Source organism: Anastrepha obliqua, chromosome 2 (assembly GCF_027943255.1).
Source record: "Anastrepha obliqua isolate idAnaObli1 chromosome 2, idAnaObli1_1.0, whole genome shotgun sequence".
In the NCBI taxonomy this organism is placed as follows: domain Eukaryota; kingdom Metazoa; phylum Arthropoda; class Insecta; order Diptera; family Tephritidae; genus Anastrepha; species Anastrepha obliqua.
In genome coordinates, this window is record NC_072893.1 from 11,276,131 (window position 1) to 11,300,342 (window position 24,212).

Here is a 24,212-nt window from a genome sequence, read left to right on the forward strand (position 1 = left end):
AAATAGGAGTCTGAATAGAGCAGGACAGTGGCACAGAGAGTCAGCACCGTCCCTACTTCTTCCTCTAGACAGTGTTTGCAGAAGTCATGTGCTTTGCACGCCTAGCCTGTTGGCGTGTCTGCTTATGAGACAGTGCTCCATTATACCGGAAGTCTGTGTGCTAAGACTATGCGTATTTTGACTTTGCAGAGATTTTGCGCATTTAGTATTGAGAGTAGGCCACAATGGTCAGGTGATTCTGCAGGTGGATTCATAACAACATCTCGCCTGCGATGTTCATACATTTTTTTTTCAAAAATGAGTAGCTTATATGCAATTTTTTATGTACTCATCAGTCTGTTTGGTGACGAGGTTTATTTGTTCATCTGCTCCTTACTTGACTAAGTCATCTCCTTATGAGATATACGGCTACTTCCTGGCTTCCTTAGAGGTTATCGACAGCTTTGTGAGGCATTTTATTACCGCCTGTCTTTTGTGATAGCTTGAGATAATATTTACATTTTGCCTGGTTGATATCATCTCAAGCTATCACATCAAATTTTGTCATTGTCACTAGTTTTGTCATACCTTCAGCCAGACACTGCAGTAGTCCGAGTGTCGAAAGCTTTCGCCCAATCTACATTCGAGCTTTCGGTCATCCGTGTACACATGGATGGATTAGCACCATCGTGAACGTTGTGGTGTTTATAGAGAGTGCATAGTTTACCAGTTTGGGAAGCTCGGAAAAGCCGGTTAGGATCTTATCGTGGTCGTAACCCTTGATTCGACTTTTCTAAGGTAGCCATTTTTGTTGCCGCACTGCTAGCTATATATTGAGTAGTTTTAGGAGTATTTAGAGTAGATGGCAAGACCGCACAAATAATTTGTATGCTCATTTCGATAGCAGGCTGACATGGATACCAAAGCTCTTGGGAGCTTTGGTTATTTAAGGTTTTATATACACTTTTAGGCTGAAAACTCACGTTTTTTTGAGAATTTTTTACAAAGAACGATTTTATTAAACAAACACAATTTTTCATTATTCAAATAATGTCTACTTTAAAGTTAATTATAGCAGGTAAAGTTAGTGAAAATATTGAAGTGCACGGCTCCTGCAGATGATCTCCCAGAACATCTCCGGTTTGGATTATCTGAAATCAAAAAACCAATTAGATTCTTTGTGTGGATATATAAAGTCAGGTATTAACGATGGAAGTGTCAAATTTTTTATTTTTGATAAAATGGCGGATATAGGAAAAAAATCGAATTTTCTACAAAAGTTTTCGCGAAAAATTGCATAAAAAATATAAAAAATCATCAGAATTCTTATTCCTTCGACTAATACCTGGATAATATGTATATCTGAGAAGGTTCAGCCGTTTTTGAGAAATCGTGTCCACCGACTTCGAAAACACGGTTTTGAGAAAAACGCGTTTAAAGTTTCAATAGCACTTTACATAGGGTAAAAATTCTCTGAAACGCCTTTTCAAATTTGCGCGTAACTTCGAAAATATTCACCGGAAGGATATTCAATTTTCTTTGCGCATTCTTGAATATATGTACATTAAGAAAATCAAATAAAAACAAAATCGATTTTTACAAAATTCTGACTATATATAACCCCTTAATCGAAATTCTCATGTTTCTTCCAAAAGAAAGCTCTTATTCTCAGATAGCTTAAAACCAATATGCACCTCCGGCATACGGCTCGTGGACACTGCAGCTAACTCTGGAGTACTCCAAAGATTGCAGTCAAGAACCCTATAAGTGATTACAAGTGCACCGTATTGTATCAAAAATCCTCAAATCCATTGTGATCTCTAAATTGTTTTTTGTGATTTGCTAAATTGTTTTCTACAAATATGATTTCCTTTTTTTTTGCTATCTATCGAGATTTCGTTGTCACTATTTAATAACCTTTTAATTTCCTTTAACTTCGGTGAGATTTAGTTTATAGTACTGTGTTTAGGCGACATCAGTCACAGCCGCTGCGTGGTTGTAGGTATGACCTCAGCGAGTGATCTGAAAGTTTGATATCGACTTTAGCAGTTTCTAAAAAATTCTAAACTTAATTCTTAAATTCAATGAAATATAATCTCTATTTAATAGGGCTCATTACTTATCATTTTATTTTATTTTTTTATTACTAATATTTTTTATTTCATACTCATTGTGGCTAATTGCTTTAATCTCTTTACATTTTGCTTAAATCAATACTGCCTTGAACAAAACTAGCTATTCATACCTCCTGGCGTATTACATTATTCTTTTATGACAAATTTCCCTTCTCCGCACAACTCCCACTCGATTCTAACATTAATTAATATTATACATATCGAGGCACATCGTTCATTTTGACACTTTGCCTTTTATTTCAATTTCGCTATCTGTTGCGATGCGAAGTGGTTTTCTGGTTGCTACAATTATTTAATTAACTAATTCCATACCAATTGCGGGTTTAACGCCACAAACCACAAATATATAAGACATGCAAACACACACATACACACATACATAGATATGTATGAATGCCACTCTTGTTGGCAAAGACATATCGATGAAATGGCGGGAATGAATGCCTGGGCTGGAAAAACGCCAATATCTATAATTAAGAAGGAACGGAAAAACGAAGGCGGAAATAATTAGAGTATAAACGAAATGAAAGAAAACGATTCCAAGAGGGAATAAAAATGCGATAAGTTGAAAGTAATTGATGAGCAATTGTTTTGTTAGGGACACGTGCGGAGCACAAATATTTATGCTAAAAATATAAAAATAAAAAAAATAAAAAAACATTGGAATTACACCAAAAAAAAAAAAAATTAAAAAAATAAAAATAAATTAAACAATTAATGATCCTATCGGAAGATTCTTAACTTTTGCAAATGGTGTCATATTTTACACTAGGGATGTAGAAAGCTGCAGTATACAAACAGACAAGCAATGGAGCGCGCAAAGGTCAAAACAAAGATAGATTTCCAGCACTCAGAATATTATTTTTATCTAGCAAAAAATTATTCAAAAACAAAACTGTTGATTAATTTTGGGCCAGATTATTTACGCAAATAGTTAATGTATTATGTTTCAAAAAGAAAACCGATTTATTTTCCCATCTCTAAACTACTTAGGCTCAGTGAGTGTACAGAAACTAAGGCAGAAATTGGATAATCTTCCACACATTGTTCTTAGTTAAACTAATATTTCAATTAAGGCAAAATTACTTCTCTGTAAGTAAAAATATAGTTTTATTCAAAGAAAAAAACTCAAACATTCTTCAACAGCATCTATTAGTCAAACCTAGTCAAGTCAAGTCGTCGTCTATTTGTTTTTATTTCTATTTGGAAATTATCCGTTTCATTGAAGTGCTCTTTGGTAAACCACATTTTTTGTTCTTTGGTCTGACGTTAACACAAACAAATTCAAATTACGCAATATCATTATAACTGAACCAACTTTGAGTTGCAAGCTATGTGGTGGAAATCCTGGTAACTGCGGAGAGTTCTAAAACTCCGTTGGATAATTTACTGCATCAGCGGGATTTGATATGGAATCAACGGATTTGTATGTCACCAAATCGCCCTCGATTTTTGATTGAGTGGTGAAATTCAGTGCGTGTACATCATTATTCTTTGCGGCGAGAATTGCTCCTTGACTTAACCAAGCATAATTCTGATAATTCTCACTAATGTTTGGGAAAACATTTTCAATAAAAGCTAATTGAGAGTCTACAAATCGGCAAAAGTCGTTGGCAAGAGTAACTAATCCAGCTGTCGGCTTTTCCATTTCCAACAGCTAACAATTGTTTGGAAAATTGTGCAGCACTTTGATCATTTTGAAGTTGAACTCTCATATTAGTGGTTAGCGATAATGTTTTTACGTTATTCCACAAAGGTGATGCCTTCAGGCCAGCATTCAATTCATCTTCCTTCAGTGTGAAGTTAAGTGCTTCAAGTGATTGCTTATGTGCCATTGTGCACTCATCCCAAACAATGAGCTTGCATTGCATCAACAATTTTCCCATTGCACTGGATCGGGAAATATTCCATGTTGCACAGAATGTGCAGTTCGACCGCCATGTAGAAGAGTCGCCGCAATTCCAGATGATGCTAACGCCAAAACTATGTCACATCTTGATCGAATAGTGGCCAAAATCAATGAAATGCAAATGTTTTCCCGGTTCCTCCAGGTGCGTTCAAGAAGAATAGGCTACCAGTATTATTGTCCACCGCTTGCATTAATGTTTTGTATACTTGCTTTTGCTGTTCATTCAGCAGCGGCACATCAGTTCGAACGAATTCCTGCAATGTATCAACATTCTATTGCAGCTCTCGATTTAATTTTAGGTTGAATGCATCGTGCATCGAGCGATTTGGCGCAATCATTCCTACTTCAATCAGTAGCTTGTTTGTAACAGTCAAGCATTGATCCTCAATCAGAATCAATCCTTCATTGTATGTAGATTTCATCGGTTATTTGCATGTCGGGATTATCCGTTCGAATGCGCAAGCGATGCAAGATATCTTCACATATGTCGTCTTTGTATTTGTTCCATAATTGAATTGGCTGTGAAGGGAACATGTGGTGATGACTGATGAATTTAACATCAATTGCACGATCCACATAATTTCCACAATTCAACTTACCACTTTAAGGACAAATGCCTGCTGTTGAAGTTGGAAAAAAAATTCCACAATACGCGTGATTGATTTGATGGTTTCCAAATGAGCTGTTAGGAAACGAATTACTTTAACCTCAATTTCACAATTTCACAGTGAACACAATACCGGTTTGAAGTTAGCGTGTGAAAGAACGTGCGCATAATAAATGTCACATGAAATGAACTGAGCAGAGGGCATGCTATACACCTCATGGAGCCCGAGACCTTTCCAACGAATGGAAAACCGTGGAAATCGGTTCGTTCGTTCTGGAGTTATAGCGTCAGGAAGAAAAACTCGACCTATTTTTATATTATAGATTTTTTTATTGAAAAAATTATTAATTGAAAAAGATGATTTTTTTAGGTATTTTTAGCACTAAGATGAATAAATATTGAAATATAGAACAAAATAAAAATGGTAGCATTTTTCTTTACCATATCTAATATTGATATTCCTAGAACCAATAAAAAGAATTGGATTTTTAAAGCTACTCGTTATAAACTTGTAAGGAGTGGGTTAATTTTATATTTAATTTTAAATTTATTTTAATATTTCGTGTGGGGCAATTTTTTGCGTCTCACAACTAATAGTGTACACAAAAAAATGCCATGTTTGCTCAGTATGAATTTAAGTATGTCCGTAAATATTATAAGTTATAAGCACCACTCACTTGTTTACCCACAACTTGCGACCCTCCATATGGCTACCTGGATTAAGTGCGCTCAGGGTAGCTTGGCTGTTGCTGATCTTACTTTATTCCATGCGAGTGTCTGCTGCAGCCACAGTGTCTAGGGACAGTCTGTTGATTTATGGATTAATTTCGGTCAGCAGAGCTAATTATGTAACTTTCTATGTGGCCCGCAGCTACTTTGGCGCTACCACACTGTGAACTCTATGCACATAAATATGTACACACACATACATTCATGGAGTTCCCCGTAGAAAAATGCGTTGTGATGTTGTGTGAATGAGTAATGTTGTTACTGTTGTTGTGTTGGTCAGCGTGTCAGTGTGTGCCCAATCCGTTTCGTTCTCATTATGCCACGCGCTGGCATTTCACAAATATGATGTATTATTTCTCATTTCATATTTTGTCTCATTTTATCTCTCTTCCTGTGTTTCTTTGTTCACTCCTTCCTATTTTTTCTATTCACATTTGCTTATCTATCGATGCCTGCCACTGCTTCTGGACTATGTGAAAATTGCTGCTATTTGGACACAACACAGGATGGTTCAATAGAATTTGAGGAATTCATACGAGCCCTATCCGTGACATCGAAGGGAAACTTGGATGAAAAATTACAATGTAAGTTTATTGCTCCCTTTTTGTTGTATTCGCAACTTTATATTGATTCCATATAAATTATAGTATATATTTTTTCATACATACATATAAATATAAGTGAATATGCAGTGGGTGGACGAATTATTATACTCATACGTATTTTTTTTTTCAAATATGTATCGGATGTCTTGACAAAAATACAAGAAGATAACCATCTTGCACTAATCTGTAAGTCCTCAGATCTCAATTAGATTGACAATGTGGAGTAGCGGAGTAGAAAGTTGCACTGATTCTGGTAGAGAGGATACAAAAAGTTAACTTAGTTACAACCGAAATTTCGACGTTTTTCCATGAATCTTTTTTAAAAAGAAAATAAAATGCGAGCGTTTTAAAGTTTTTACATGTTTTTATTGGTGTTTTGAAGTATAAAAAAAAAAAAATTTAAAGTTAATTTCATATTAATTTGCTTAAAATTTTTGACGTCACTGGTAAGTGGAGTCCTTAAAAAAAAAGATGAGTTGGTTCGTGGAAAAACACAGCCTTCCAAAGTCATCTGAAATAAAAAATTCAAAGAGGTTATTATTTTGCAGAATTTTTTTTAGGTCCCGAACCTAAAATATACATAAAAATAAAAAAACAAAAATAAAATGGCGGACTTGTGAAAAAAGTTCTCAAAATCTAATTTTTTTCTTTATAAATTGTTTAAATTAAATAGTTTATTATTAAAAAATTAAATGTTTTAAAGGTCCGGGATCTAGATATGTGTGTCTAGAATAACGGGCTAAATTTTTAGCCAAATCGGTTGAATAGTTTTGAGTCAGTAATTTCCCGAAATTTCGAAAACATCATTCTGAGAAAAACGTGTTTAAAGACGGTCAGAGCAGCTGCTGCTGGCGTGCCACACGCTTTCATACAGATTACGGCACGCTCTCTTATTTTAGCTATAACTTTAAAAATAATTAAAATTTCTGTCTGAAATTCTTATAGTATATTTTTAAGAGATTTTTCTTCCGAAAAATGTAAAAAAATTTGATTTTTTGAACCCGTCACACCGGGCTACTACCTTATATCGGCAAATAGAAAGTTTACATTAGAATTTTAGGGGAATCAACTTTTTCACCCTTTAGCTCTTCTTATGGAAAATCGGCACGGGAAACTATGGGATCTATACATTTTAGGTAACTGATGTGTTCCACAAGTGTATTTAAAAAATAACCGAAAGCATTTTTTTGGAACATTTAACCCTCCAACTCTTCCATGTATGGGTGTTTATTTTTTTATTTATTTATTTATAACAATTTATACAATAATAAATTACAGTACAAATTATACTTGTATAAGCGACACCAGCTACGGGGCTTTCAGTCGTCTTTTATTACATTATTTTTTTTTTTTTATTTGAGTTCAGTAATATTAAAAGGTAAAATAAACATTGTTAACCGTCCGTTGTGTGAAAGTTTTATATTCTTTCGTTGTTTAAAATGGCCTGGCTAGGCCACCTATGAGAACACGTGCTTTATTTATAGGCTGGTAGGAAAATTATGTCTGCAATCAATTTAAGTGTAATACCGATTATAAAAAAACAGATTGATTAGTGTTAAAAGAAATTTATTTATCAAGGTTCATCCTTCTTATTGTTTTTTTTTTATTGTTGCTTATGAAGTTGACGTAGTTACTGCAGCTAGACATATGCTGCAAGTGTAGGCTTTGGTTTCTAAACCGTGAGCTAAGCACATTGTATCTTTGCAAATGTGGCAAGTAAATCGGGTTTTTCTTTTAAACTTATCCAGTTTGATACATAACTTGCACAATGGCCGGTGCTGTGAGCTTACGGGCTTTGATGCAGTTTTTTGTGCTGGGGCCGTCGAAGTTGATGGTGGATCCTGTGAAAGATACATTATTTAAATTAATTATATATTTCAGTACCAATTCGGATGTTTGTATAAATACTTACATAAAATACATTGAACTTTTGCATTGTTATTTTAATTCCTGGTCTACCATATACCCTGGCATTTGCTGCACGTGTTTCATAAGGGGGATTGTCAGTTGTTCAGCCAATTCTAATATAAAATCTCTTCGTTGGTCTGACTTCTTGCTTGGTCGCAAATACTTGTGTACAATATAAGAAGCCAAGCCAGTAATGTCAAGCATATTAAAAAAAATGGCCAATGGCCACCGGTTTGTTGCGCGTTTGCAACTGTAGCCAGAAAGCATTTTGTCCATTGCATCAACCCCAGACTTATTTTCACTGTAGTCTAAGACAGCTGCAGGTTTATATTTGTTTGAAGTTTCTGTGGCTTGCATGTAATGTTGTGTCGACAATACTAGCACATATTTGTCTACTTTGGCAACGTATGATAACATAGATACATTTTCATCCAGGAAAGCAAACAAAGTCTGATATAGAGGTCGAAACTTTTTATACGGCCTTGTCTTTTTGTTCAGCGGAAAGCATAGAGGAACAAATTTTCTATTTGGGCGCACTGTGCCTACGACAGCTAATCCCTTCTGCATAAGAGACTTGGCCAATTCGAGTGATGTGAACAAGTTATCGCAATACACCGTTTGGCCGGAATTACGATACCTCTCTGCCAAATCCAGTACCACTCTTTCACCTTGGTTAATTTCTCGTTCTTCATTTGGTCGTTTTCCTGTGTAAATCTGTCCCTTGAGAGGGTAGTTTGTTGAAGAATCGCAGACCCACCAAATTTTTATTCCGTACTTTACCGGCTTAGACGGAATATACTGCGTAAACCTAGTTCGCCCACGGTACGGAAATAGTTGCTCATCTACTGTTATTGCTGCATTTGGTGGAGTATATGCTTCTTGCAGATTGTGATTCATCATAGTCCAAATGTCGTCGATTGGTGCAGATTTACTTAACAGCATACGTTCAGAATGAGTATTAGCTCCATCAAAACGAACAAACCGAAGCAACATTTTGAATAGATCGAACGACATTGTTGCATTATAAATATCAAAATACCGAGAATGCCATAAATCCTTTGCTTGCATATTATTACAGTGGAACACACCGGAAAATAATAGCAATCCAAACCAAGCATACATTTCCATTTCGTCTGTGAGCTTCCACTCTTTTGGTTTACATGCTGGACTAGCCTCGTTCCAGGCCTTGATCATTTCTCCTGCTTTCCGATTCGTCTGACGAACAATTATATCGACTATTTCAGGTGACATTATGTCACGAAAAATAGACACTGGATTTGACAGAAATCGATGAGCAGGTCCCACTGGTCTGGCGCTGGTACTGGTAAATCGGTTCCAATGGCGTGCTCTAGGTGCTGGCGGTTCCTTTTTCCAAAACATATTGTCAATCTTGCACTCGTAACATTGCTCTTTTTCACCTAGTAATCGATTCACTCCACTGGCAAGATTTGAGACACTAGGCTTTAGTTCGATTACTTCATCCCATTCAACTTCATAAATTTCTTCGTTTTCAGGCAATTCTTCTTCAACCTCAAGCTCATTCTCAATATCAGACACTTCTCCGTCATCAACAGGAACATAATTCTCATCATTATCGAATGTCGGTGACAAACGGATCATCTTCCTCATCCTCCACTGCAATAAATTTGCTCAATACTTCCTCGTGATGGCGCATTTGCTCACTTGATAGACGATTATTTCTTCTACCGATAGCTAATAGAGCCCTAACTACTTCGTTTGAAAGTGACATTTCTGTTCCGGCACAAAACACTTTATGAGTAATACAGATCACTATTTCAATTGTTAATAAATACTTACTTTTCTCCACTCAAACAAAAATGATTGCAAAAAGCAAAATCAATCATACACAATAAAATGTGCACCTGTAATAAATAGAACCAAATTCAATTCTAACGGCATATATCTGGCGCCTGTTCTCGTGTTTTTTTTTTTACTAAAACTAGTAAAACTGTTGAAAATGCGCTGAGAGCGAGAGAGCGACTAAAGTTTCAACTTCTGAGTGAGAGAGAACCGTATTCACTCTTTCTTGTACTCTAATTAGTCAGAAGACCAAGTACGGTACATGACTATACTAAAATACCCTAACATATGAAGTTTTTGTGTAAAATGTATTTTTTTTTTCATAATCACTTCGCTGGAAATGGTTATAAAATTTTCAGAAGATTCATCTAACAGACCTGTATGGTATATTTTCGCCGTTTTTTGAAAACTTAACAAAACAAAAAGATATACCCCTCTAAAATTCGGAATGACCTGCGTAGGCCACATCTCACAACGGACGGTTAATATAAAAACAAATTACAAATGTTGAATTCTGATTGAAAAATTAAGTTTGGCGTATTTTGCTTAGACCGACTGAGTAAGGCGTCTTCGAATGATTTCGCGTTGATGTGCCAAGGGGGAAAGCGTTATGAAATTTTTCTTGGCGAAAGTGATAGCTCTTATTTGGGTGTTTGTTTTGTCCCTTTGTTAGGAAACTGCAAAAAATACTTACAGCGGGTGATATAAAGGGCTTAAATGTGCCACAAAAATATTTATCGCAAAATTTTACTAAAATTTCCTTAATACACCAAAGTTCAAAATTTGACTGAACCACTATAAATAAGACAAAATTGGACCAGTACCAGAAAATACAAAAAAAAAGTGAATTGCCAGAACACCACAGAGTTTACATTAGATGATTTCACAAGAAGAAGGATTCAATGAAAAATATTACATTAATCGTATTTTTTAAGTGCTCCTGCCCTTTGCGCTAATACGGGTTTTCTAATAACAGGGATTATTGGTGAATCGATTGCGCTATTGAGAGATTATTAACGATTTTTTATGGCCGGAATTGGATGGTATTGATCTGGAAAACGTTTATTTGCAACAAGACGGCGCTACGTGCCACACAAGCAACGAAACCATTGATCATTTACGGGAAAAGTTTCCGGAACGTTTTATCTCTCGAAGAGGTGATCACAATTGGCCACCGAGATCGTGTGATTCAACACCACGAATACAATGGGCTTTTTAGCCTGAGTGTTTTAGGAGTTACCATTCTCTCGGTTCTTCTTGGATCGCCTTTTTCATATTTCAATTTCAATTTCATCTAAAAGTGTATATTATAAAAAACAAAATTTAATAATTCGTAACATTTTTTCTGTATTAAATTACGTTTCATTTGTTTCTTTCTAAGCAAATAAGATAACAAGTGAAATGATCCAATATACTAGTGGAAATTTGTTATCAAATGAGTATAATAATATGGTCGCCTACTGTACATGCATACCTAATATAAATGTTATTGAAATCTTGACATTGAATAATGACTATGCGAAGGTGGAGGATCTATTTATTGCTTATTTATGCCTACCTATAGATTTTCTCATCGAATGTATTTATGCGCATATCCATACATGCATACATACATACACACATACATATATATATACATAAATTATAATAATAATATCAATGTGCACATACATCTCCTTTGTTTTTATTTTTTCTTTTGCATATCCGTTTTAGCATTAATTTCTTGCCAAATCCGCGCTTCTCTTCTATTGTTACCGCTATCACAATACATCTGTACCACTCTTTACCCAGTTCATGATTTATGATTCACTCGTTATTGTATAATTTTTGAATGTTCGCGCAACCGTACAATTGGCATTTTATTGCTGCCACATTACAGATGACTTATGTCTGTTTTGCTATGCATAAATTTGAGCGGTTTTAAGGGGGTGTAGAAGAACTTCTAGTTGACTGAGATTTATGATGCCACCGTTACCGTTATTATCTAATTAAATCGCAAAACTATAACCCGCGAAAGTTCTCACGATTCTGGTGTAAGTAGCCAGCTGCTTTTGCTTTGTTGAATGAGAGCAGTAAGGGATATATTTACGATATGTGTGCACTTACTTTAAAAGCTCCAAAATCCTATTTTTTAATTCCAAATGACATAAAAAAACTACAAAGTATTGTCTTTTATTTAAGTCATAGTTGAGTGATAGACATTTTCATGTTCAACAACAAAACGAAGCGTCCTCAATAAAAACTATCAATGCTGGAGTTCCGCAAGGAAGTGTTTTGGGGGTCCGGTACTGTATGCTGTATTCGCTGCGACATCCCTGAGTCAAACAATATTAATTTGACAACATATGTCGATATACGGCTATTATTACAACCAACAGTTTCCCGGCAGAAACCTTACAACATCTACAATCAGAGTTCGACTTTACCGGAACGTGACTATTGAAATGGAAAACTCGAGTCAATTCGCAAAAATTAATTCAAACTACTTTTGCATTGAGACAGGGACACTGCCCGAAAGTATCACTTAATGATACCGAAATCCCCTAAAGCAATACTCTTAAATATCTCGGAGTTCACCATGATCGATGATTAACCTGCAAAGTCCATATCAAAGTTAAGCAGAAGCAACTTAAAATTAAAACCAAAAAATTTATTGGCTTTTGAGTCGAGATTACCAAGTCAATCTTGAAAACAATGTGCACCTATAAAACAATATTAAAGTCTGTCTTGACTTCTGCTACTAGGCTTTACTGTTTGAAGGCTCAGTATTTCATCTCGAATATTTTACTTCAACTGTTTAATAGTCTCTGGTTTATTAAGATACACTTTGTCTTTTAAATATCCCCATAAAATGGAGTCAAATCTGACGAACGAGGTGGCCAAGAGAAATCTGAATTTTTGAAAATCAGACGTTCGCCAAAAATTTGATGCAGCAGGTCCATAGTTTGCCTAGCAGTATGCGCAGTTGCTCCATCTTGTTGAAACCACAAATTAGGATACTCTTCGCCATTGGCCGCAAAAAGTTTTCAATCAAGGTTCTGTAAGAAGCTCCTGAAATCGATTCCGGCGTTTCAGTGCGAATATTTCGATGGGCACCTCGTCCAGGACGGTCGGCCACTGAACCCAGTTCCTCAAAACGACCGACCAAACTCCTAATCACGAAGGCGATGGGAGGAATTAAAGTGTTGCCGATATTTACGCTGTGTTTAAACTATTGATCGTTGACAAGAATAGAAAAACTCGATAATTTTAACGCGTTGTGTTGTACTGTAGGGTTCCATAATAAATTTCCAGCAATTCAATTATAACCCACAGAAAGAGAAAAATAAATATGTCAAAAAATAAAAAAGTGATTTGGGTGTTTGGCCGAGCTCCTCCTCCTATTTGTGGTGTGCGTCTTGATGTTGTTCCACAAATGGAGGGGCGTACAGTTTTAAGCCGATTCCGAGCGGCAGATACAATATTTTTATTAGGAGCCTTTTCATGGCAGAAATACATTCGCTATTTGAAAAATGTTTTTCTTAATTTTGGTGTTTCACCGAGATTCGAACCAACGTTCTCTCTGTGAATTGCGAATGGTAATCACGCAAGTCTTATTTGGCCCAGCAGAAGGCCTGCTAAAGTCGGTGAAGAACGTCTAAAATCACTTTTAAACGATAACGTCGACAATCCAGTCATCAATTGGCAGAAAAAATGAGCTGCGATCATAAAACGATTCTCAATCATGTTCATTCAATGGGATTTATTGAAAAACTGGGAGCCTGGGAGCCTCAGGAGCTCAACGAAAAAAAAAAACAAAGAAAGTCGCCTGATGCTTGTCGCCCGCTATCGAGCAGAACGCAATCGTAAACAGCGCTTTTTGTACCCAATCGTCACGGGAGTTGAAAAATGGTGCCCATACATCAATATGAAGGAAAGAAAGGAGTGAGTGGCTTCAGGAGATACGTCAACGCCGAGAGTCGAGCCGGATCTTCATCCAAAGAAAATCATGCTATGGGTTTTGTGGGGCTAGGAAGGCATGGTGCGCTGGGAAATGCTCGAAAAGAGTGCCACGGTCAACAAAGAGCTCTATATTATTCAGCTATATCACGTAAATGAAGCTATTCGACTGAAAGGACCTCATCGACATGGTCAAACCATACCTCTTCACGACAACGCCAGGCCCCATGCTGCACAAGTCGTCATAGCCGCACTCCAAGAGCTCGAATGGGAGACCCTTCAGCATTCGCCGTTTTCTTCGTACCTTGCACTGTACATTTACCATCTTTTCCGTTCCCCGTCAAACCATATGAAGGGCGTGAATTGTTACCTTCGATAACACAGAGGTCCTTAGAAACTGGTTCAACAACTTCTTTGACACTAGTCCAAGCGATTTGTATCCGAACGGTATCAACAAATTGGTCGAGAGGTGGGAAGAGGTTGTAAACAGCAACGGTGAATATATAACTGATTAACTTATTGATATATCCAATGATCGAAAGGTACCGGGAATGTTTAATTTAAACGAACCGCGCACTTGGGAACCGGACCTATGTTGGTAGGACTGTAAGACACACATCTGTCACTTTTTAGGACGGATCATTAGTGACTGTCTGGCCGCCGAAAATGTGGGTAAACAATTCTCGGATTTTGCATGATGATAACGCGCCATCGCACCGAGCCCAAATTGTGCCGGATTATTTTACTGAACACCAAGCAAATATGTACCTCGTGCAAGCACCGTATTCACCTGATATGGCCCCATGCGACTTCTTTTTGTTTCATAAGTTGAAGTTACCACTTCCTGGAAGGAGATTTCAGCCGATAGAGGAGATCAAAGAAAATGCGACGAAGGAGCAGAAGGCCATCCATTCGTCGGCCTACCAGGGGTGCATGGAGGACTGCGTTAAACGTTGGCACGCGTGTCTTGCTTCATCCGGGTCATATTTTGAAGGAGAAAAAATAAATTTACCTGAAATTTAACTCTGTTTAGTTTTATTATTCCCGGTATTTTCTGGTCATAGGTAGTTATTGTTTTTTGTTTAAATAAAAGTCTTCGGTAAAAACGCTTCGAACTTAACCAACCCAATACATTGGGGTGCATCACCCTTCCTAGAAAAATGTTACTATTTTTCAATCGGAATTACACAATCTATTATGTTCTAAATTTTTCGCTAAAATACTTATTTTTGTATCTACTGGAAAAGTACCGCCTATAAAAATATTTTTTCCAAAAATTAACCTCAGATGATCAAAACAAATAGATTTTTCTTGCCATTTGTGGAGTTGAAAAATGGGCGCAATCATATTTTAAATGATGAAAGATATTTTTCTAATGATATTTCAGAGGTCAAAATCGGTTACGATTTTCTTCTTCTTCTTCTTAATTGGCGCGATAACTGCTTATGCGATTTTGGCCGAGTTTAACAAAGCGCGCCTGTCGTTTCTTTCTCGTGCTAACCGGCGCCAGTTGGACACACCAAGTGAAGGAGGCCTTCCTCTTCCTCTGCTACCACCAGCTGGTATCGAATATTTTCAGAGCCAGAGCGTTTGTATCCGTTCGGATGACATGACCCAGCCAACGTAGCCGCTGGATCTTTATTCGCTGCGGTATGTCTATGTCGTCGTAAAGCTCATACAGCTCATCGTTCCGTCGCTTGCGATATTCGCCGTTGCCAACGTGCAAAGGTCCAAAAATCTTACGCAGAATCTTTCTCTCGAACACTCCAAGCGTCGCTTCATCGGATGTTGTCATCGTCCAAGCTTCTGCGCCATACGTTAGGACGGGCATTATGAGAGCTTCGTAGAATGTTAGTTCTGTCCGTCGAGAGAGGACTTTACTGCTCAATTGCCTACTTAGTCCAAAGTAGAACTTGTTGGCAAGAGAGATTCTACGTTCGATTTCAAGGCTGACATTGTTATCGGTGTCAATGCTGCGGTTACGATTTTACTGAGTTATTTTGACGCGTCAGTTTAACTCCATAGTTTTCATGATTTTTCGACATTCCCGACTAAGAGTCTACCAGAGCGTGGCTTAACTACAGAGCAAGCTTTAGCGAATACAAAACGGACGAACTTTTTTTTGCAAGCGTAAAATCACGTCTGATTTCTATGTCGTCATATTATTAAGTTGGACAACTACTGATTGGAAAACTGTACTCCACTAACCTCACGTAACACATTTTGCTTGCATTTCATTCACCTCTCTTTCAGTCAATTCCCTGTGACATAACAGCCAAAGTTGTTCATCGGATGACAAATTTTGCTTCGGATGTTCAAACCTTGTAACCTAACATCCTTGAGTTTATCATTTGTACAAAAAAATAAGCGATATCACAACTCACAAAATGAGATAAATTCCACCTAAGATCCATGGAATCTCCCACTGTGCGCTGCGTAAAATGCTCCACAGCAATAATTGTTTGCCACCATATAAGTATTACAGTTATGTTTTATGCCATCAATTAAAAACTGCCAACTTTTTTGCCTGCCAACTACTTTTTCCATGACATTTATGTCTTTTTATCTCATGCGATTGCGCTCGCTTAATCCGTTTAATGACAGCTAACAATTTTGCAAATGCGGCGGTGTATTTATTTATTTATGCCATAGGTGGGTCTGGTGGAAAAAATTTATTTACATATTGGTTTAATAAATATTTATAAATAAATAAATATTAAATAAAAGTTTTTTCATATATACATATGTTTTTTTTTCATACACATGAATGTATGTATGTATGTACGTATGTGTAGCAATATGCAGCTCATTCATTTATAAAGAAATATAAAAATTTATTTACGTGTACGCATGAAATATTTAGCGCAATTTATATGTAAATTTCTTCCTGTGCTGCTGCTGTTGTTGTTTATTTATTTGAACTATTTTATTTTTATTTGCCGCATTTCAGGGGCTTTCCGGTTGTATGATGTGGACAATGACGGTTATATAACACGCGAGGAAATGTACAATATTGTGGATGCCATATATCAGATGGTGGTAAGTTGCATGGCAATAGAATTAAAAAAAAAAATAAAAAAAAATATGCGAAAGTAAATAGAATTAATATGTTTACTTGAGTATATGCGAATATACTTCTATTTAACCGCCGGTGTGTTTAAAGTTGGTTAAAAAAGAGCTGCAGTAATCCTAATAGAAATTGGTAATAGGGATGCTGCTATCAAATTTAGCAATTAGGAAGCACTGCTTAAAAGATACCCTAAAATATGATACAAGCATCAGATGGATCTACCCATAAAAAAATTCTCTAAAAATGAAGTTAAAGAAGTGATGAAAACACTTAAATAAAGAAGGCCTCTGATATGTCCTTATAACAGGAGAGTTACTGAAACAACTTTCAGAAGAAGGACTCACTCTTCTTACGTACAAATATAATTCTACTAAATTATCTGGTTTTGTTGCAACTCAATGGAAAGTAGCTCAAGTAAAATGATCCTTGAATGACATCAACCCATCTGCCTATTGTCTATTGCCTCTAAAGAAATGAAATCCCTTTTCCTCAAAAGAGTGCTGCCCATAATTGAAGACCGAAAATTAATGCCAAATAACCAATTCGGTTTCAGGAAAACACTCACATAATTGGCGCGTACACCCTTTTTGGGTGTTTGGCCGAGCTTCTCCTCCTATTTGTGGTGTGCGTCTTGATGTTGTTCCACAAATGGAGGGGCGTACAGTTTCAAGCCGACTCCGAACGGCAAATATTTTTATGGAGGTTTCGGAGGCTTGCCATTGCCTGCCGAGGGGCGACCGCTATTAGAAAAATCGTTTTCTTTATTTTGCTTTTTCACCGAGATTCGAGCCTACTTTCTCTCTGTAGCACAAAGCATTTGAACACAGAAAATATTGCACATCGACTTTTCTCGATATTTCTCAAACCCTTGACCGCATTTGGCATTATGGCTCACTCTACAAAATAAAAGACACTCATTCCATAAATTATTACATGTTTATTAAGTCCTGCCTCGAAAATGGAGGTGGAAGAACGGTCTGAACTCTATGCAAGTTCAGCTGGTGTACTCCAAGGGAGTATTATGGATGAGGCCCATAATATATACTTTATATACTATACTTGCTATACACATACGATCTACCAGCTTCTGAAAAAACAATAATCGGAACGTTTGCGGACGACACTGCAGTACTCACAATTGACTCCTACCCCCATGTGGCCCCCCAAAAACTACAGGAGGGACTTGATAAAATAACTCATTGGTTGAAGGACTGGCGCATTAAGCGAAATGAAGAAAAATCTTCCCATGTCACTTTTACATTAAATCGAAAAACTTGCCCACCCGTTAAGCTCAATAAAATAATCATTCCCCAAACCAACGTCACAAAATATCTCGGCATGTATTTTGATAGAAAACTTACATGGAAAACCCATGTTTCACCAAACAAAAGAATCCAGGAATAAAACTTAGAAACCTATACGAGGTGTGTTCAAAAAGTATCGCGAATTTTGAATTTTCGCAGGTTACGTATATTCGAATTTCGATTTTTTTGTGGCGAAACTGAAGAGGCCCATGAAAGGACGACGCTACGCTACGATTGACGAGATAAATACAGCATCGAAGGATGAGCTGATCAAGATAAAAAAAAAATGATTTTTTGAAGTGCTTCGAAGATTGGAAAAAACGTTGGCGCAAGTGCATAATAACTCATGGGCATTACTTTGAAGGGCACAAAATAGAATTATTGCATAAATAAATAATTTTTGAAAAAACACAAAATTCGCGATACTTTTTGAACACACCTCGTATTGCGCTAAATAGAAATGCTCATGTTTCTCTCGAAAGTAAGCTCACACTTTACTCAGCTATGTTGAAACCAGTAAGGAACTACGGCATACAGCTCTGGGCCAGTGCAGCTAAGTCCAACATCGAAATACTTCAAATATTCCAATCGAAAACCCTCAGAATGATTTCAAATGCCGTTTATTATATCAGGAATGAAAGATTAGCCCTGATGTGTTAATAAATTCATCTAAATTATTATTTATTTATTATAAAATTAGTAAATGGTTGCTCTACTGCCTGTATTCCATAATTGCTGTCTTTCTCTTAAATGAATTAAATAGCTTTAAGGGGGGGAGGCGGGGGTGGGGTAAGGGATAAAAATCTATTTTTTTTTGCATGTTATTGTAGTAAAACATTTCAAAAATACCGTGTTAAAATTTTAAGTCAATCCGAGCAAAACTTTTTAAGTTATAGAGCATAAAGCCGAGCCGCCTCAAACATCTGCCGAGACGCAGCAGGTGCGCGCGTAGTCCGTTACAAACTTTAAACGCGGTTTTCTCGAACCTTTTTTTTTAAGTGCGTAGTCATTGGCATTTGAAAACTACTCAACCGATCCTTTTGAAATTTTGCACACATATTTTACATATAAAAAACCTCCCTCCAACGTTTTTTTTTCGCCATTTTTTTTATATTAAGGTGGTTTTACACCTACAAAATGGCGGCATTTTTTCGTCAAAAATCACTTTTTACTTCAAACGACTACCAAATGGCTGAAAATGAAAATAAATCGTCAAAATAAACGTTGGGGGGAAGTTTAACTCATATTTTAACTAAATTATTCAATTTTTTTGATTTCAGATGATTCTACGCTGAGATATGCTGGCTACTGCAAAATGTATTTTTGAAAAGACGTCTACGTAAATGTGCTCTCATTCGCTCATTTTGCAATATTTTTACATGAAAATTTTATCAAATATTCTTGAAATGTTACTTTATAATATGCAACAACTTTTAATAAACTGACTTGAACCGTTTCGCTACAATAAATTCATGAAAAAAGTGTTTTTTTTAGCGTTTATCCCTTACCCCCCCTTAAGTAAAAATATTGCTTAATGTCTAAAAAATCAATCGCAATAATAAATTTATTAAAAAAAAAATAAAAAATTATCCACCGTCTCCAAACTTTGTGAGTGCATATCCCGAAAAGCTCGAATTGCCTAACCTAGCATGACTTTATTAGAGTCAGATTAACAATAACCAATCTTGAATCAATAAAGTCTGTCCCACAGACTTCCAATAAGCGTTTGAGGAGGATTTGGCAGATTGGCTCGCAAAGCTTTGGTACAAAATTTAGATTATCTAGGATTCCATTCCACTTTTCTTGACTTACTTAAATCTTATCTTTACCGCAGACAATGTGTGGTTGCTTTTGATCTTGACTCTTTATGGCCTTTGTAGGCTCGCCAGGTGTTTTTAAGGAAGCTTTCTTAGGCCCTTCAATCTGAATTGGATACTTTCTTATAATATTGTTGAATGTAAGTAAGTGCTCTCATTGTACTTGCAGAAGCTAGCCCAATCTCCTTTCAACGCGTTACCATATATCTGTTTCCGAACGTAAATTCATACCAGAGAGGTTTCTTCATTTTCTGCGAGGAGCTTCCCATCAAACTGAAATTTAGGCTTTCGTACCACTGTAGGTTTCTTATTTCTGTAGTTACTGAAAAAGACGTAAATATCTACTCCAAGGATATGCGATTGATGTGTGAATACTAATTTCAGACTACAACGCACTGTGGTTATCTTTTGCACCGGAGCTTTTCCGACTACTTCAGGCCCGGCACTAGATGCTCTGATTGGTTTACCACCACTTGATGCTTTCATCCAAGGAGAGGCCTTGAAGGCCATCTGTAGACTGAAACGCAGTGGGAACTGGTACGGCCCTTGTCCGGCATTGGAACACCGAGAAGGCATGGACATCGATCCAAGTCGTACTTGAAAAGAGATACAGTGTAGTGCTACCAGAGGCTCAGTTGTGGGGAGACTCAGAAAATGAGCCCGGCAAACACTGTTTTCGCATTTTTACGGATGGCTCCAGGACCGAGCATGGCTCCGACTCTGGGGTCTACGTGGAATCCAGCGGGACAAAACTGCACTTTGCTTTTGGAATGCATGCATCTGTGTTTCAAGCGGAGGTGTATGCAGTTCAAGAAGCGATGAACTTTGTTGTGGAAAAGCGATGGAGAGGCAGATCTATATGTGTCTGCAGCGACAGCCAAGCTGCGCTTATGGCCTTAGACAGCCCTCCAACCACATCAGGGGTAGTGAAGTCCTGTAAATCCAGGCTGAACTATATCGGTAGACATAATAGCCTGATGCTAACATGGGTCCCGGGACACGTGGGTATCGCGGGTAACGAGACCTCTGATTCCTTAGCTAAGATGAGCTCTGAGGCCAACTTCCTTGGCCCAGAGCCCGTTTTGCTACTCCCTTCTGCGGCCATTACGACCACGGTTAGCAAATGGGTAACTACCACCCACAAGCGAGTTTGGCAGGCTGAGAGAGGCTGCAGATGGACAAAACTGATGTTACCTGTCATGTCCGATCGACTGCCGCAAACCCTTCTGTCATTAAGCAGAGGGGAGTGCAGACGGCTGGTTGGACTGATGACGGGCCACTTTCTGTGGGCAAAGCACATGGAAAGGATGGGCATCTCAGACAGTGTACTCTGCCCAGCTTGTGAAGAGGAGGATGAGACGGCGGACCACTTCCTGTGTGTCTGCCCCGCCTTCGCTCGAATCAGGTGTGAGGTCTTTGGCACTGATGTGTTAAGAAGCGACCATCTTGGCTCCTTGGCACCACAAGATCTACTCAGATTTCTTCGGAGAACGGGTAGATTTAAAGAAAATTAAAAGGGAATCCAAGTGTAGTACAATGGACTCAATTAATGTCTGAGCGCTTGCTAGTTGTTCCGACAAAAGAAAAAAAAAAAACTAATTTCAGGACGGTCACTAGAAGCTATATGCTATAAAATGCAGCTATCTCTAAATGAGATTGATCATTAGTGCAAATTACATGGTCTATCGGTGAATCCCATAAAAAGTACCTTGGTACTTTAACCTAGGAAACGCAATATGGAAGGCTTGTTGTTACCCACCTTTAAAGGGATACCACTGCTACCGTCTACTACTGTAAAATGCTTAGGGGTAATCCTAGATTGTAAGATGACCTGGAAGAGGCACGTTGAGCAGAAGGTCTCTCGAGCACTAGAAGTCTTCTGGGAGTGTAAGAGAACCTTTTGCAAGACATGGGGTCTAAGACCGGCCATAGTACACTGGTTGTAAATCACCCTGAATAGACGCATTAGCACATACGCCTCTGTAGTTTGGTGGAGTGGCTTATATAGTTAGCTCCAGAGTAAAACCCCCACCCAGGCTATAGAGAAATGTGTGAGTATCATAAGCGCTGTAAGTACGATACTCTTTATGCCATCCTGAACTTGCAACCTCTTAATCTTCAAATGCAGAAGGCAGCAATGAAGGCGGTGTATAGACTCAAGTCAAACGGAGTCTGAGGAAACGAAGAAAACACGGGCCACTTTCAGAATTGTCACCAGTTGCAATTGAGCGGTGTACCCTGTTCTCGATGCCAGCGGACAATCGGGTGAATTACGCTAGCTTCGGTAGGAAGTATGATGTTTTGATCACATATAGAGATCAATGGTTAAGTCCAGAGAACCTATTAACGAGATATCAGCACATTTTATACACCATCGGAGCCAAACCAGCGATGGAAGCGGATCTGGATAGTACTTAGACGAAAACATTAAGTACTTCTATGCCACAAGGCATATGGCCACGGTATTCTTTACGGAAGACTATGCCATCTTGAATGTATTATACAAGCTAATTGAGAAAAAGTGGCGGAGTAGATAGATTGGAATTTTTGCTGACAGCCAAGCTGCACTAAAAACCCTTGCTAACCCACGCAGCTCTTCGAAGTTAGTCGGTGAATGTAAGACAAAACTGAACAGTGTTGCAAAACACAACAAAGTTAGTCTTATTTGGATGCCTGGATTGACGACTTCATGAGGTTAGTCCATAGAAGGCGCTGGTCTAGATTGGGCTCCTGCAGAATAGCTAAGTGCTTTGTGAAAGAATCAAAGATTAAATTGTCGACCTTCTTCCCAAAACTTAGTAGAAAGTACCTGAGAGTACTAGTAGGTGTAATCACAGGGCATAACGCCTGTGGTCAGCATAGGGCTCCCATGGGAATCATTGACCGCCCAATATGCCTATATTATCGTGAAAATAAGGGCACTGCAGGGAACTTTCTCTGTAGCTGTCCGGCGTTCTGTAGAATTAGACTTAGGCTGTTGGGGTGCGATGTTCTTAGCACGGATAAAGTTCGTATTCCGCCTCTTTCAGATCTCTTAAGATTCATCAATGAACCCTAGAGATTTGTGGAAGAGTGACCTGAAACCGATTTCTCCGTCTTACTATCCTTTCTGGATCTATCCTGTCTCTCTATTCCTTTCACTGTAATCTATCCAAGGGTAGTGCAATGGTCTTCCTGACTGAGTGCTTGGACTTGTCCAACCCACGGCAAATCTCATCGAATCTAAGGTAAGTTGGTACTGGGCTGCGCGTATGCACATTTCTTCCTGTCGTACCAGACCAAGTTGTTTACTTTTTATTCTCGACGTGGGTTCGTATTTGGGTAGTATGTTTGATGATGACTCTGAAGACAGGCCAAAAATTGGCAGTAATCACTAGACTATATCCCGATACTGTGCATATGACCCCGCAGTCTGCAGTGACTAGTAAAGATGCCTGTAAGCTTTCTTAACTTTTTAATAGAGATTTATGAGATGAACGATTCCATGACTAATATTGCGACTATTTTGGACATATCTGCAAATATTTTTGGGGAATTCGAGAATTTTTGGACTTGAGTATAATAAGAAGTACATCCACTGAAAAAGTTTTGAATAAAATGAAAAACAAAAAAGTTTCATTTTTTAAATTCAGAAATTTATTGAATCTTGAGAATTTTAGTATGGAATATTTTAAAGCCAAATATCTTTTATCAAACATTCATAGCTCAAATTTTTAACACTGATGAAACCACCTTCTTTGCATGACTTGAATCTTTTTACTTCCCTTGAATTTTCTAACATATCTTTCTTTCTTTTTTTCCATGTTTCTCCTTGCACAGGGTCAACAACCGCAATCGGAGGATGAGAATACGCCGCAGAAACGCGTCGATAAAATATTCGATCAAATGGATAAAAATCATGATGGTAAATTAACATTAGAAGAATTTCGTGAGGGTAGTAAAGCTGATCCACGTATAGTTCAGGCGTTAAGTTTAGGTGGTGGTTAAGACGGCCAAGCAAACAAAACGAACGAACGAAAAAAAGCGAACAGTAAACTTTAATAAAATTTTATGATATTCAAAAAAGTAAGTGTAGGTTGACGGACGGTAGCGCTGAAGGATGTTTATATAATACAAGAATCTTTAATAAATATCCAGCACAGTAGTTTGGTATAAAATTAAAGCAGTAGGGGGTTTTTTATAGCAAAGCAAAGCTGGTTGGAGGGCAAGAAATTTTTAATCTGTTGAGTGAGTAAAAACTATTTCTTCACGACCCAAGCTACTTTTATTCTATAAATATTTCACCATTCAAAAGAAATTTATTTCTTAATTTCTTGCTTTTCTTGCTCCGAATTACTTGCAAATTTTCGAACGAGGTTATAAAATCTTTTATTATTCCAAAGAAAAAAA

General features: G+C 37.5%; 1 protein-coding gene across 1 annotated transcript in view; it reads left to right on the forward strand.

Annotated features, from left to right (window-relative positions):
• LOC129238789 (frequenin-1) overlaps positions 1–23,840 on the forward strand; it is a 109,627-nt gene extending 85,787 nt beyond the window's left edge. Inside the window, exons 5-7 of the mRNA XM_054873968.1 lie at positions 5,865–5,943; positions 16,583–16,671; positions 23,643–23,840. Coding sequence (XP_054729943.1) covers positions 5,865–5,943; positions 16,583–16,671; positions 23,643–23,810 — 336 coding nt within the window. The 3' untranslated portion in view covers positions 23,811–23,840. The remainder of the gene's footprint in view (positions 1–5,864; positions 5,944–16,582; positions 16,672–23,642) is intronic.
• Positions 23,841–24,212: the final 372 nt, after the last annotated feature.